The following is a 15,253-nucleotide window of genomic DNA, read 5'->3' as shown; positions in this document are numbered from 1 at the left end:
TCTTCATGAACAAATGCAAGTCACCAATAATCTTCATGAGCAGAGTCAAGTCAGCAGTGATCTTCTGGAACCCAGTGGAAACACCATGGGAGTACCAGAGTCTCGTCATTTCTCTGTTGAACTATCGGAGCCTCTCCACGTCTCTGCTGAACTAACAGAGCCATTGACCTTCCAGAGTCAGGGTTAGTCACCTTTGACCTTCCAGAGTCAGGACTAGTCACCGTTGACCTTCCAGAGTCAGGGTTAGTCACCTTTGACCTTCCAGAGTCAGGACTAGTCACCGTTGACCTTCCAGAGTCAGGACTAGTCACCGTTGACCTTCCAGAGTCCAGGCTAGTCACAGTGGACCTTCCAGAGTCCAGGGTAGTCACCAATGACCTTCCAGAGTCAAGTCAAGTCACTGGTGATCTTCAAGGACAGAGTCAAGTCACTGGTGATCTTCAAGGACAGAGTCAAGTCACTGGTGATCTTCAAGGACAGAGTCAAGTCACTGGTGATCTTCAAGGACAGAGTCAAGTCACTGGTGATCTTCAAGGACAGAGTCCAGTCACCGGGGATCTTCATGAACAAAGGCAAGTCACCATTGATCTTCATGAACAAAGTCAAGTCACCATTGATCTTCATGAACAAATACAAGTCACCAATGATCTTCATGAACAAATGCAAGTCACCAATAATCTTCATGAGCAGAGTCAAGTCAGCAGTGATCTTCTGGAACCCAGTAGAAACACCATGGGAGTACCAGAGTCTCGTCATTTCTCTGTTGAACTATCGGAGCCTCTCCACGTCTCTGCTAAACTACCAGAGCCATTTCACATTTTTGCTGAACTACCAGAGCCTCTCCACGTATCTGCTGATCTACCAGAGTCTCTCCTCGCCTCTGCGGAACTTCCAGAGCCTGGTCACGTCTCAGTTGAACTCTCTGAGCACCCGACTTATCCTGTTGTGGCCACGGAGGCTACCCTTAACTTGTTCATGTTCTTTGTTTCAGACTTGCCCAATCAGACTTGTCCTCCTGTTCATTCGACCACATAGATGTGGTGGTCTTCTGCTCCGCCCTGGGGGGCATCTGGTTCGGCCGCACGGATGTGGTGGTCCTCTGCTCCGCCCTGGGGGACGTCTTGTTCGGCCGCACGGATGTGGTGGTCTTCTGCTCAGCCCTGGGGGGCGTCTGGTTCGGTCGCTCGGATGTGGTGGTCTTCTGCTCTGCCCTGGGGGGCGTCTGCTTCGGCTGCACGGATGTGGTGGTCTTCTGCTCCGCCCTGGGGGGGCGTCTGCTTCGTCCGCACGGATGTGGTGGTCTTCTGCTCCGCCCTGGTGGGCGTCACGTGATGTCCTTCTTGGACTTGTGTTTTTGTGTTTTTTTTTTTTTTTCTTCTGTCTGTGTCTTTCTTTCTGTTTCCTCCTATGGACCTGGCCCTCCGTCCCTCCCCCTGATCCTCCGCCGGTCCACCTCCCTCCTGGGTTTCTTGTCTGTGTCTTTCGTTCTGTTTTCCTCTAAGGACCTGGCCCTTCGTCCCTCCCCCTGATCCTTCGCCAGTCCTCCACCCTCCTGGACTCCTTGTTTTATGTTGCACTCCTTTTGTCTCTGTTTTCCCATTTTACCTGGTCGTCTTGTATCGGTTTCCCCATTCTACCTGGTCCTCTTGTCTCTGTTTTCCCCATTTTACCTGGCCCTCCGTCCCTCCCCCTGGTCCTCCGCCGCTCCACCTCCCTCCTGGTCTCTTTGTGTTTTTGGTCTTCCCTTGGGTTTGGGTGGAGCATCTGGCAGCTGCTCCGTGGAGGAGGGGGTCGACTAGTCCTTCCAGAGTCAGGACTAGTCACCGTTGACCTTCCAGAGTCCAGGCTAGTCACAGTGGACCTTCCAGAGTCCAGGGTAGTCAGCATTGACCTTCCAGAGTCAAGTCAAGTCACTGGTGATCTTCAAGGACAGAGTCAAGTCACTGGTGATCTTCAAGGACAGAGTCAAGTCACTGGTGATCTTCAAGGACAGAGTCAAGTCACTGTTGATCTTTAAGGACAGAGTCAAGTCACTGGTGATCTTCAAGGACAGAGTCAAGTCACTGGTGATCTTCAAAGACAGAGTCAAGTCACTGGTGATCTTCAAGGACAGAGTCCAGTCACCGGGGATCTTCATGAACAAAGGCAAGTCACCATTGATCTTCATGAACAAAGTCAAGTCACCATTGATCTTCATGAACAAATACAAGTCACCAATGATCTTCATGAACAAATGCAAGTCACCAATAATCTTCATGAGCAGAGTCAAGTCAGCAGTGATCTTCTGGAACCCAGTGGAAACACCATGGGAGTACCAGAGTCTCGTCATTTCTCTGTTGAACTATCGGAGCCTCTCCACGTCTCTGCTGAACTAACAGAGCCATTTCACATTTTTGCTGAACTACCAGAGCCTCTCCACGTATCTGCTGATCTACCAGAGTCTCTCCTCGCCTCTGCGGAACTTCCAGAGCCTGGTCACGTCTCAGTCGAACTCTCTGAGCACCCGACTTATCCTGTTGTGGCCACGGAGGCTACCCTTAACTTGTTCATGTTCTTTGTTTCAGACTTGCCCAATCAGACTTGTCCTCCTGTTCATTCGACCACATAGATGTGGTGGTCTTCTGCTCCGCCCTGGGGGGCATCTGGTTCGGCCGCACGGATGTGGTGGTCCTCTGCTCCGCCCTGGGGGGCGTCTGGTTCGGCCGCACGGATGTGGTGGTCTTCTGCTCCGCCCTGGGGGGCGTCTAGTTCGGTCGCTCGGATGTGGTGGTCTTCTGCTCCGCCCTGGGGGGCGTCTGGTTCAGCCGCACGGATGTGGTGGTCTTCTGCTCTGCCCTGGGGGGCGTCTGCTTCGGCTGCACGGATGTGGTGGTCTTCTGCTCCGCCCTGGGGGGGGCGTCTGCTTCGTCCGCACGGATGTGGTGGTCTTCTGCTCCGCCCTGGTGGGCGTCACGTGATGTCCTTCTTGGACTTGTGTTTTTGTGTTTATTTTTTTTTTCTTCTGTCTGTGTCTTTCTTTCTGTTTCCTCCTATGGACCTGGCCCTCCGTCCCTCCCCCTGATCCTCCGCCGGTCCACCTCCCTCCTGGGTTTCTTGTCTGTGTCTTTCGTTCTGTTTTCCTCTAAGGACCTGGCCCTTCGTCCCTCCCCTGATCGTCCGCCAGTCCTCCACCCTCCTGGACTCCTTGTTTTGTGTTGCACTCCTTTTGTCTCTGTTTTCCCATTTTACCTGGTCGTCTTGTCTCGGTTTCCCCATTCTACCTAGTCCTCTTGTCTCTGTTTTCCCCATTTTACCTGGCCCTCCGTCCCTCCCCCTGGTCCTCCGCCGCTCCACCTCCCTCCTGGTCTCTTTGTGTTTTTGGTCTTCCCTTGGGTTTGGGTGGAGCATCTGGCAGCTGCTCCGTGGAGGAGGGGGTAATGTCACGCTGTCCAGTCTCTGTTTCCCTGGGTGTCCACTAGTGGGCTCACTTCCCCTTAGGCACTTCACCGTAGGCACTAGAATTCCTCTAGTCTTGTCCTGTCATCACAGTAATTGCACTCCTGTTAATTGCACCAGGTGCAGTCACTTTATTGTCATTAGCCTCCCTATAAATACCAGTCTTTTCCTGTTGTTTGTATGGAGTCCTTACCCTTCGTGTATCCAGCCTTCTCGTATTCCAAATTTCTTCATTGTCTTTTCGTCCTCCAAATTCCTGTTCCTTTCCTTTTCTAGTTCCCTCCTTTGTTTATTTGTTGGTTGGTTTTGGACTGATTTTGGTTTTGACCTTGGATTGTTTTGACCTCGATTTGAATTATCCCTTATTAGAGACATCTGCTATTGGATCTATCTCTCTCTCCCTGTGTCTCTCTGATGCACGAATCATCACAGATTCTGCATAAAGGAATGGTCTCTGATCTATTATCATGTGTTCTCCAAACTCTTCAGTCAATATAGGAGAAAACTCAGAGCTGTTATCTTGGGAAAAGGATGTTTCAATAATTGGGTGCCAATAATTGATGCCATAATGAATTAGAGAAAACATTTATTTCTCAATGTGGAAAAAGTATTGAGAATGTTAAGTAAAGAGATCGAAATTGAAGCAAAAAAATTAATATAAACGAAATAAAAAATATAACCAATAATAATAGGCTGATAATAATAATAATAATGTACACATTTTACATGGGAAATACTATCAGTTAATGGACTTACAAGACTGTAGGATGGATAAAAAAAGTTTTTATATTTTATTATGCACTTTATGTCATATTTATTTATGATAAACTTCATTTGAATGCTGACGATCGCATGTAATACAGCCCGGTAGCCAAAGCATATGGTTAATATAATAATTACTTAATTCAAAATAAAATATTAATGAATCCATTTCTGATAATCCTGGATTGCTATGGTCACGCAGGTTTGTTTATGCATTAAACTCGTGGCCACGAGAAAAACATGTAGTTCCCTCAACATAAGAAGTCGTGGCCATGAGAAATGGATGTTGTTCCCTCGAGTTAATATAACGTTCCCACAAATTAATATCTCGTGGCCACGACATATTATCACGTTCCCACAAGTTATTATTTTGTGGCCGCGACAAAACTAAGTAAACCGAACAAGTCACCTTACGGACACCGTACAAAACACTTCATACATGTCTCAAATTATCTCATTCTTCACTCATAAAACATGACTTTAGGTTGCATTATATGTTTGCTTTCGTAAAAATGCATTTGCTCTTGTATAGATTACTACCACTTGTATAGGTGCCCAACTATATCAAATTGCTTGGATAGTATTTTTTTATTGTTTATTCAGAATATATTTCAATATTGTATTCATTTTTTATTATTATGCTAAGTTATGAACTTAAGTTGGAACAGTTTTGTAAAGAGTAAGTAAATGTGCACACTGGCTTGTAGGTATATAGAGTTTTGGCATTGTTTGTGTCCAAGAGAGGAAGAAAATTCATGTAATTGGAAAGAAGCAGTCACTGAATGCATTTTGTGCCAAAACAATTATTGATAACACACAGTTTAGCCCATACAGGCTGCTATTGTGCTCATTGTGTGAAAAGTTTTGAAAAGTATTGAGAAATGTGTCCTAGTGATTTGTAAAAAAAACTATATCTAACTGTTCTATATTTTGATTGCAGTGTTTGCTTTTTGAATTGTGGTTTGGTCTTTGGAGCCTTGTGTTTGGAATATTGAGACAGTGGGCCAAAACTTCAGCAAACACATGTTAGCAATTAGGGTAAACTGTAAAATAAAGTTTAATGAAGTGTTGCAAGCAATGTGTCACATCTTGCATTTTGTGTTTGTTTTGAGGATTTGTCTATAGAGTTATAGGACATATTTTTTAGGACATATTTATAGAAATCATGTGTAAGCACTTATTAAATTTTAAAACTGTGACAAATGCTGAGAATGAATGAATCTGTGAAACAAAATGAGAATAAGGTATTCCAGAAAGCTAATTCAATGAAATAAATGGTCTAGAATAATGTGGAAGTTACTGCTTACCCCCAATGAGCATTGTACAAACAGAGAAAATCTTCTCAGCATCAGTGTTGGCACAAACATTGCCGAAGCCCACACTGGTCAAACTGCTTAAGGTGAAGTACAGAGAGGCGATGTAGGCACTGCGAAGTGAAGGACCACCAACTGTACTGTTCAAATAGGGCTTGTCCAAACGCCTGCCCAACTCATGTAGCCAGCCTGACAGAAAGAAAGAAACTAATGTCAAACTGCATGTTAGTGCTGCGTGATTTGGCCAAAAACCCATGAGATAATTATTTTTTCATATAGTGTTATTGTGATTTGAACATCTCATAATGTTGCATAGACACACATTCTGCTTACAATAGAAATAGTTGCTTTTAAGGGTATTAACCTTTCAATGATTTTTATAGTATAGTTATTTGTGATGATTATGATTATGATTATAATGATAATAAAATTGAATAACAATTATAACCATTTGCACAGTACAACAGTAAAATTACAATACTAATATTTGTATTTATAAATATGTATTAATATTATTATTATTTTTTTTGCTTTCAACATTAAACCACTAAACTTCTATTGTGGTGGTAAACTACGGATTCTGTTCAGTTTACAACAAGTATATACATGCTTCTTATTACAAATGTGGTGCAAAGCTCTGTTTACAGAATTTGTTAAATTATGCAAATGAGAAAAGTTAACCTGACACATTTTGCATTTCCAAATGACAACAAGAGCAAATGCAGAGAATGTATGGGGCAACATTTATTGTGAAATGAGTTGTGTTGTGGCACACAGTGTTTCAGCCAGCACTGAAGACATCTTGTCTTGTGCAAAAGTCCCCAACAGCATGATGGCAGACACAACCACCATCAGCTCCAAGGCACTCTTCCCCAGCTTATTGCCAAAAACTGATGAATAGCTTGCACGCTCTTAACTGTGAAATGCACACACAGTCACCAAGTCACCAAGAGTTGGACTCTCTATGACCTATTTCCCAATACTTTTTAAAAACTTGTCTATGTGGGAAAACGTGGATCATTTTCCTTTGTTTTGGCACAAAATAACTATTTTCTTACTCAGACAACCACCACCAAAACTCTAAATACCTACAGGTCATAGAAAACTGAACAAGACAGAAATCCATTTGTACAGAAATACCATAATAAAATAAGAAACTAGATCTAAAAAATGAAATACTCAAAACAATTAGATTAGCTAAACACCTGTACAGGTTTTAGTCTTTTAATTTCTTTACCAGCTATACAAAAGAATACAACTTATGAATAATTTTGCTAAATTTTGCTAAAGCACAAAACAAGTGTACTTTCATGTAAGATCATCCTTTAGCACACACCATTCTTTAGGTTAATATTTGGAAAATATTAAGGAAAAGGTTATTAATATAAGGTTCTCCATTTTGGGTTATTTTTGGCTCCACACACATTCATTACATTCAAATTACGCATCTTTTACTAGTTCCAAAACTTCATTTTAAAGCTGGTAATTGAGGCTTGAGCCCTTGATAGCATTCTAATGCAGTTATTAATCAAGTTATTAGAAGGAGAGAGTGCGAGACAGAGACACACAGAGAAAGAGAGAGAGAGAGAGCTTGTGTGAATTAGCCTACCTCTGTGCATCTCTAAACAGTGCTGTTATTACCTTGCTAGTGAGAAATGTCATGATTTGCTACACTTTATAGGCTAACTGATAAAATCATCAGGGCAACGCTGACAACACCTTTTTGTGCAAACTGCATGACCGTTATTACAGTTAACTATGCAAAGTGATATGGAACTGTAATGCGGTCAAGAGAGCTGCCTTGAATTACGTTCACCGTGCGTTTCCCTGAAAATAACACCTCAGAATGTTTGTCAGCCAGTCAGATTCAAGCATTCGATGGCCCCATAGTATAATGAACGTCTCAGGTTATGCACGTGACCATGGTTCCCTGAGAATAGGGAACGAGACACTGCGTCCTTTAGAGGGTGCTATGGGAACGCTGTCAGCGTGGCCGGTGTCTGAAGCATGAATGAAATAACAACAATGAACTTGAGATTGGCAGATGGAAGCCTATGAAGCCTTACTATGAGCCTATGGTAAGCAAATCAGCGACTGCAGATATAAAAAGGCACCTGTAGAACACGTCATTCTCTTTTTTGTGTGAGGACACACAGGCATGATAGTGAAGCATGGCACAGGGACACAGCATCTCGTTCCCTATTCTCAGGGAACCATGGTTACATGCATAACCTGAGACATTCCCTTTCGAAAGGGAACTCCACGCTGCGTCCTCTAGAGGGCGCTATGGGAACGGTATACCAATGCCGCCATGCTGAGGATCATCATAGACTAATTCACCCGCCAGAGTCTTGAGCTCTAAGATTGGAGGTCTCAGCATAACAACTCTCTACACCGAGAGGAGACCTAGCTACACTCAACGCCAGAGACAGGTAGTGAGGGTCAATAGAAAGAGCCTAGTACTCACATTACTGTCTAAGCTGAGCTCTGGGGAGTGGAGGCTTCAGCAGCATGACTCTCTTAAATGAGAGGAAACCTAAAACACTCAATCCTAGTTTGAGCTCTTAAGAGTGGAGGCCTCAGCATGACGACTCTCTAGAATGAGAGGAGACCTGACTACACTCAGCGCTAAAGATAGTTAGCGAGGCTCACAAAAAGAAGAGGAGCCTACCTACCAATAGTACTGTCCAAGCAGAGCCATGAAGCAGAAACTTCAGCAGAATGACTCTCTTAAATGAGAGGAAACCTACACACTCAATCCTAGTTTGAGCTCTTAAGAGTGGAGGCCTCAGCATAACGACTCCCTAAAGTGAGAGGAGACCTGGCAACAACAACACTAAAGACAGTTAGCGAGGCTCATAAAAAAAGAGCCTGCATACCAAACTGTCTAAGTGGAGCCCTGGAGAGCAGAGGCTTCAGCAAAATGACTCTCATAATGAGAGGAAGCCACAAACAACTCTCACCCAACAAAATAAACTTATAATGAAACCTGGTTCCCGACCTTCAGACTGGATTCTCATCATTGGTCAGGCCCTCAGGGTCCATTTCCTAAGCGCAGCTAAGAGGTTTGAGGAGGGTGGGGGGCGGGTCACTGTGCGGACAGAAGGAGGCTAACTAGGTACTAGTACCAGCCCCAGACGCCTTCTGCCCTAGGCCTTGTCTAGGCCAGAACTGTCCCTTTAGCTCCTTCCTTCTATTTCTGCACTCACATCTACTCTGTGACCGACTCCTCGGAGGAGGAGGACTACAAGTAGCCACACTAGCCACCTGGCCCTGTCTCCGACCCGCAGACCAGGATGGGCCCGGTCCCTCCTCGTGCTTGGGCACAGACGTAGACCGGTGCGGTATAAAAGATTTATAAGCTGCCGAGTGCATCTACACCTCCCTGAATTTACTGCCCATCGTCTCAATGGATGTGCCGAACAATTCATAGGGCAAAACCGGTGTAGCAAGAAGAAACCGTTTTTCTTTCTCCTTGAAGTCCACCATGTACAACCGCAGGTGCCTCTCCATGGCCACCATTGCCGCCATTGTCCTACCAATTGTGGCAGCTGTCTGCTTGGTGGCCCTAAGAGCCAGGTCCGCTACTGCCTCAGGGGAGAGGCCCTGACGCTGGTTTAGGTCCTTCAGTATATCAGCCTGGTATACCTGCAGTACAGACATTCTATGCAAGGCAGCATCCACCTGACCTGCAGATGATTGTCCTCATTCCCTCTAAAAAAGGGACAAACAAGAACAGAGCTTCCTCAATGAGAAACACTCACAACAAATGCATTCTGTTCTCTCGAGAGCAGAGCGCAAGGGCTCCTCGCCTCAATACATAACACAAAACACAAGAGTGATGTGTGTCATCAGGTGTCAAATAGCACACACTGATCTGCACACTTCCTAAAATGCCTAACATTAGACATTTTCTCTACTCACTTCTCACACTTCAAAACAAAGAAGACAAAAAAAAGAGTATGACGTGTTTTATAGGTGCCCTTTTATATCCGCAATCGCTCATTTGCTTACTTCATAGGCTTCCGTCTGCCAATGTCAAGTTCATTTTCATTTTTTCATTCATGCTTCAGACAACGGCCACACTGACAGCATTCCCATAGCGCCCTCTGCAGGATGCAGCATGGAGTTCTTTTTCGAAAGGGAACTGTATTTAACTTTGAGTTATGTCTGTTAAACAATGGAAGCTTCTAGACAGATAAACATTGTGATCACAAACTTATTTTCTGCTTATGCTTTTTGTACAGCTGTTTGAGCAGTTATTATTTTTCACTTGTCTATTTTTGTGGTTTGTGAAGCTAGTTAAAGCTGCCCCTAAACAGGATGAAGAAACAGAACCTGGTCACTTTATGTATTGGTCAGATGGTCTCTTCTATTCCTACTCCTAAGTGGGCGTTCTTGGCCAGAATAATAATTAATGTGGCTTTATGCCGATAGTCAAAATCTGGTTCTGTGAGACTTTTTGAGGGAACATCCCATATAACAGGATAAAAACACCAAGCAGATCTTTTAAAGATTTATTTGACTCATCATAGTGTATAAATATCTCACCAATGTCCCAGGCTCCACTGGCATTGGTCTCCATCTCTTTGCGCCCGATGATGTACCAGATGCAGGCCATCCAGTGAGCCAGCAGAGCAAACATCGACATAAGCAGCGTTAGTACCATGGCGCTGTACTGCGAGTATCTGTCCAACTTCTGCAGCAGTCTTAACAGACGCAACAATCGCACAGTTTTCAGCAGGTGCACTAGAGATGTCTTGAACAAGCACAAATGTGTGTGTGTCAATAGCCTATGTAAATAATAATACCTTGTAATCACATAATTTACTTTAAATCTCCAAAAAAAAAAAAAACTAAAACTAAACTTAAAATGCCATGGTAAACAAACATGGCAATCCTTCTGTACTATGGCTCATATACTGTGTGTAGATAATGGTACTATCACAGAACCTTTTTTGAAAATGACCTATGGAGATTTTTTTTTGAACCATCATACCCTCCCAATTATGTTATTTTTAAATAAGCCATATCATTGGAAAAATGGTTTCTATATTCACACATGTGGACTTACAACAGTAATGTTAAATGCATAGAGCAGGTCGAAGGGCAGCGCGGCCACCAGATCTACGAAGAACCAGGTGGTGGCATAATGTAGACAGATGGAACGAGGCTCATACACCACCTGCCCTGATTGACTCACGTAAGTGGTGCGAAAGTTAAGTATGATATCTGAAAGAGAAGGTAGATTAATGACATTTTCTTGGAAAGCCTCAGTCTCTTTTGAAGCATACTGTATATACACTATATATATATATATATATATATATATATCTCACAGGTGGTAACTGATGTTTTATGTATTTATGTGTAAACCATCTGATGGTACAAAGTCACTCTAAGGTTCTTTCAGTGAGTAGACTCACCCAGAATAAAAAGCATTTCAACTGCGATATCGCTAACTATCGTGCTCCTGCCTGCAGTCTCCACATCGCTGTACGCTGTGAAACACACATTGTACGGCACAGTCACAGCAACATAGAATGTAGCCAGTAAAATCATCCAATCCCACAATGCCTTGGACACACTGTAATGCAGCAGGATGAATCGAGACTTCTGGACTGCTGCCACTTTATACTCTGGCAAGGATGGTTTTTCAAACATGTCCTGAGGGAGAGAGGCACAGATTAAGGAATGAGAGCAAAGAAATTGAGAGATGAGTTCTCTTTTAGCCTAATATCTCAACTTCTTCAAGGTAGAAAGAAGATTTATATGATTCTCATGTTTCTCATGAGAAAAATACTACAGCAACCTCACAAACATTTCCACTTTGACTCATTTTGACTCATTAAGATTGTTCATACCACATTCACTGTTACTTTACACTACGTACACTAACAGTCACTACCAGCTGCATTTATTTGATTAAAATATGATAAAACTGAAATAATGTGAAATTTTATGCAATTTGGTTTTCTATGTAATTGTGTGCTCTATGTAATTATATGTTCAAAGTAAATTTATTCCTGTGATGGCAAAGCATAACTGTTTTTAAAATTATAAAAAACAACAACAAAAAAATATCACCAGAACCCTTAGAATTGACCCAAATCTCATCCTAAACCACGTACCGACTCTCTTTTCATATTTTGCAACCACTACCATAAGTCATATGAAGACAGTTTGACAGCCCAATAAATTCCTAATAAATAAAATTAAATTCTGCCCTATATATCCTCTTCAAACCTCACAAAAATTATTTACTGACACACTGTTTTAGTAACAGTACGTGTCTTGGATCACTGAAAGGAATAGTGGCAAAATAATCTGTTATTATTCAGAAAATAACAGAAAAATAAATGTAATCTTTATCTGCAAGGAGACTGCATGACAGATGATAAATCTTGGTGTTTCTTTAATTTAACTTTTACATCACAGAGGTCAGGGAAAGGGTCAAGCTCATGGTCTTTGGTCATGATTAGTTTGAGACAGAAAATCATGTGGTTTCTAATCCTCCATGCACTCATCTGCCACACTCTTCATTAAGATTAAAGAATTGACCCGTGATGTCACTGAACACACATTGGAAACTCATGCCTTTAAATAGTCTCTATGAAGATATTTTATTCTGGGATTATGACAATATTCATTTAATATAGTAAAATGTTGTTTAGGACACTGCATGAAGTGCGGAAAAGTGCTGCGCACTCTAGTGAGACACCCCCTTCCATTAGAAAAATATGAAAAATAAATAAACTAGTTTTTTATTATATTACTTTTAATAATTTTTTTTTATATAATATAATCTGAGATTAGCCACATCAAGTAGTAGCTCCATAACAGATACAGTACTAGTCAGCTAATTTCAATTTAAATGATATTAGCACCAAAAATCACAGCTCTCCTCTCTTCTTCAGTTGCTCGCTCCTAAGATGTGTTACCCGGTTTGGTTCATTCAGTAGAATTTGTGCATCGTACTTAGCGATCCCTCAAAACTGATTTAGGTTGTGATGAAATCTGAACACAAGTTGTCACAGGAGACGCATTCAAAATGAAGTTCCAAACATAGGTTTGGGAGGAGCCTAATCATTCAGGCCTGTCACTCAGCACTATAAGCCTATAAGCAGCAGTTATAAGCAGCATCCCTCTACCTCCCCACCTCCTCTTCTATTTGTGTTATTCTCTCTCTGTGTACTATTGCAATTTGGGGGCTTGAACTTGGGGTTCAAGCCGACCCTCAGGTTCAATGGATGGACAGTAGACCAGAAGGTAGGTGTGGAAAAGGTAAATGAGATGGGACTGGAACCTGGATCCCCATGAGAACATCAATCCAATCATTGGCAGAAGGCCAAGTAAGGACACCCATATGTCCTTTTCCCTGGCCACTTCCTCCAGGTTATCCTGTGGGATGCCAAGGCATTCCCAAGACAGCCTGGAGATATAATCCCTCCAGCATGTCCTGGGTCTCTTCCCAGTTGGATGTGCCTGGGCTGGAACACCTCCACCTCAACTGGCTCCTTTCAATGTGGAGGAGCAGTGGCTCAACTACGAGCCTCTCCCAGATATCCGAGCTTTGCACCCTGCCTTTTAGGGTCAGACCAAAGGAAACATGAACTCTTCTGCTTGGGGTAGCATCTCACCTTCCTTAAGCAGGCAATCCACAGTTTTCCTGGCTGAGAACCATGGCCACAGGAGTTGACCCTCATTCTCAAGGGGGGCATTCTCATGAGGCAATCCAATTCTGGCACAAACATGGTGCTAAAATAAATAATGTATCTCTTTTTGTGATGGAGCAAGTAAAAAATATGTGTAGGTCACATTCACAAAAAAAAAAAAATTCCTTATTGTTAAACCCGGCTTGTGATGCTCTTGTTAGCTTATTTTTCTCTCAGTCTTTTGGAGTGTGATGGAGTGAAGGCAGGTGGCTCTACTGAGAGTGAAGTTGTGCTGAAAACATTGCCATCTGTTCACAGGAGCGATCGGAAATGCGACCTGCCAATCTGGCCTCCTGTTCTGCAGTGGCCATGTGACATGTAGGATTACACATCCTTTATACTTCTGGCCTGCACCTTTCACACTGTTAGAACATTTCCTGAGTCAAAAGGTCACCGGAAAATGGGATCCTGCATAGATCCTGTTCTTTACAGTAGCTGTAACTCACAATCCCATGTTTTAAAAAAGAAATGTTAAATGGCCATCTTAGTGCACAGATCATATGAGGGAGAAGAAAGAACAGAATGGACAAGTAGAACAATATGATTAGAACTGAGGTTGTCTGGATATCATGCAAGTAAATTAAGGCTAGAGAACAATTCTTGTAAAAACCATCATAACCAAAGGATAGATTCATGCATCAATCAAATGACTACTGATGTGATGTACTGATAAATCGATAAAGATCTACATATATATTCATATATCCATAACATTACAAGATGGTTTGTTTGACTCACTAAGCTGTCATTCAATATTTTATACGTTTTAAGAACTTTAAAATGTATTTTTGTATATTTGTATATATAAAAAAAAAAAAAAAAAAAAAAAAAAAAAACCTGTACCTAAGTTTGATGTTTATGTCTTAATGGGAATATGAGACTTTCTTGACTGTTGCCATTGTTCCTCTCACTACACAAGCCAGTCGTGAGCTGTCATCAAAGATGATCTCTCGCAACTTGATTTTTGATTTGTTTTTCCAGTTGGGATACAGGATGTGCATTTGTCAGATAGCTCAATTAAATGTTATATTTTAGTTGCATTAGTAAGACAATTAAAGCATAACTGGTTGTGTAAAAAAGACAATAACATAATATGTATATATTAATCGCAGGCCCCTTAATTTAATCAAATTGTGACTGTAAAAATCCAGGTTACAACCCTAGTATTTCCAATGGTTACTACAAAATGATTACTACAAAATTAGTTTTAATGGACTTTCATCATTTCAATACGTAGTTCAAACATTTACTCACCCGGCTTAAGTTGACATCATTTTTGCTGTCACGGGTAAACTGGCTGGTTATCTGGTAAATCATGGTGTGACCCCTCCTTCTGGCTTTACTGAAATGAGAGTTCCCAGTGGTCCTTTTGCATGGCTTATTATCTGTACAAAATGAAAATAATATTAACAGCCTTCACAGTTTACAAATTTAAAATGGTCTAGGTTTGTCTATGTAAGAATGCGTTTATTTGTCTATGTAAGATCCATGTGTTTTAGCAGATGTTTTGTAGATGCTACTCCTAAAGCCTGCAAAGACTGTTTATTACACTATCCTTTTGGCATGTGATGTTGGCTCTCACACTAAAATGGTTTAACTTCTATCTAAAAGATTTTATCTTTTGTTCTGGAAGCTCATCTGCCTGCTCAGTCACTTAAAAAGTTTTCTTTAAGGGCTATATTTTGATTTTACTGAATTTTCCTTCTGTATTGCATGTGTCCTCTAGGCTCCAAACATGCTATTTCAAATGTTAAGTATTTTTTAAAGGCTTTGTATTTGCCATATTTAAAAAGATTAGTAAGACTAATGTTTGTAGTGTTGACAGTACCATCAGTTCTGCTGCTGTGATGGCTCTTGTCTTTTGTTTCTGAGATGTCCTTGAATGAAAAGAGAAAAAGCACCATCTCCCCTTTCTCATTCTTAATGGGCACAATGTCCAACAGACACCAGAATGAACTTCCTGTGAAAACACACCAAATAGAGTTGCAGAATTACACAGACATAAAAAAGTTACTACATAAACATATC

At 41.9% G+C, this 15,253-nt stretch overlaps 1 protein-coding gene across 2 annotated transcripts in view; it reads right to left on the bottom strand.

The window, feature by feature from the left end:
* LOC132122085 (potassium voltage-gated channel subfamily H member 4-like) overlaps positions 1 to 15,253 on the bottom strand; it is a 44,588-nt gene that overhangs the window by 16,220 nt on the left and 13,115 nt on the right. For both annotated transcript variants that reach the window (XM_059531967.1, XM_059531968.1), the window contains exons 3-8: positions 15,054 to 15,185; positions 14,480 to 14,610; positions 10,937 to 11,177; positions 10,585 to 10,742; positions 10,062 to 10,269; positions 5,505 to 5,699 (exon numbers count right to left, since the gene is read on the bottom strand). In XM_059531967.1, the coding sequence (XP_059387950.1) occupies positions 5,505 to 5,699; positions 10,062 to 10,269; positions 10,585 to 10,742; positions 10,937 to 11,177; positions 14,480 to 14,610; positions 15,054 to 15,185 (1,065 nt within the window). The remainder of the gene's footprint in view (positions 1 to 5,504; positions 5,700 to 10,061; positions 10,270 to 10,584; positions 10,743 to 10,936; positions 11,178 to 14,479; positions 14,611 to 15,053; positions 15,186 to 15,253) is intronic.

The sequence above is a fragment of the Carassius carassius genome, chromosome 40, assembly GCF_963082965.1.
Source record: "Carassius carassius chromosome 40, fCarCar2.1, whole genome shotgun sequence".
Classification (NCBI taxonomy): domain Eukaryota; kingdom Metazoa; phylum Chordata; class Actinopteri; order Cypriniformes; family Cyprinidae; genus Carassius; species Carassius carassius.
This window is presented reverse-complemented; position numbering and strand designations above follow the sequence as displayed.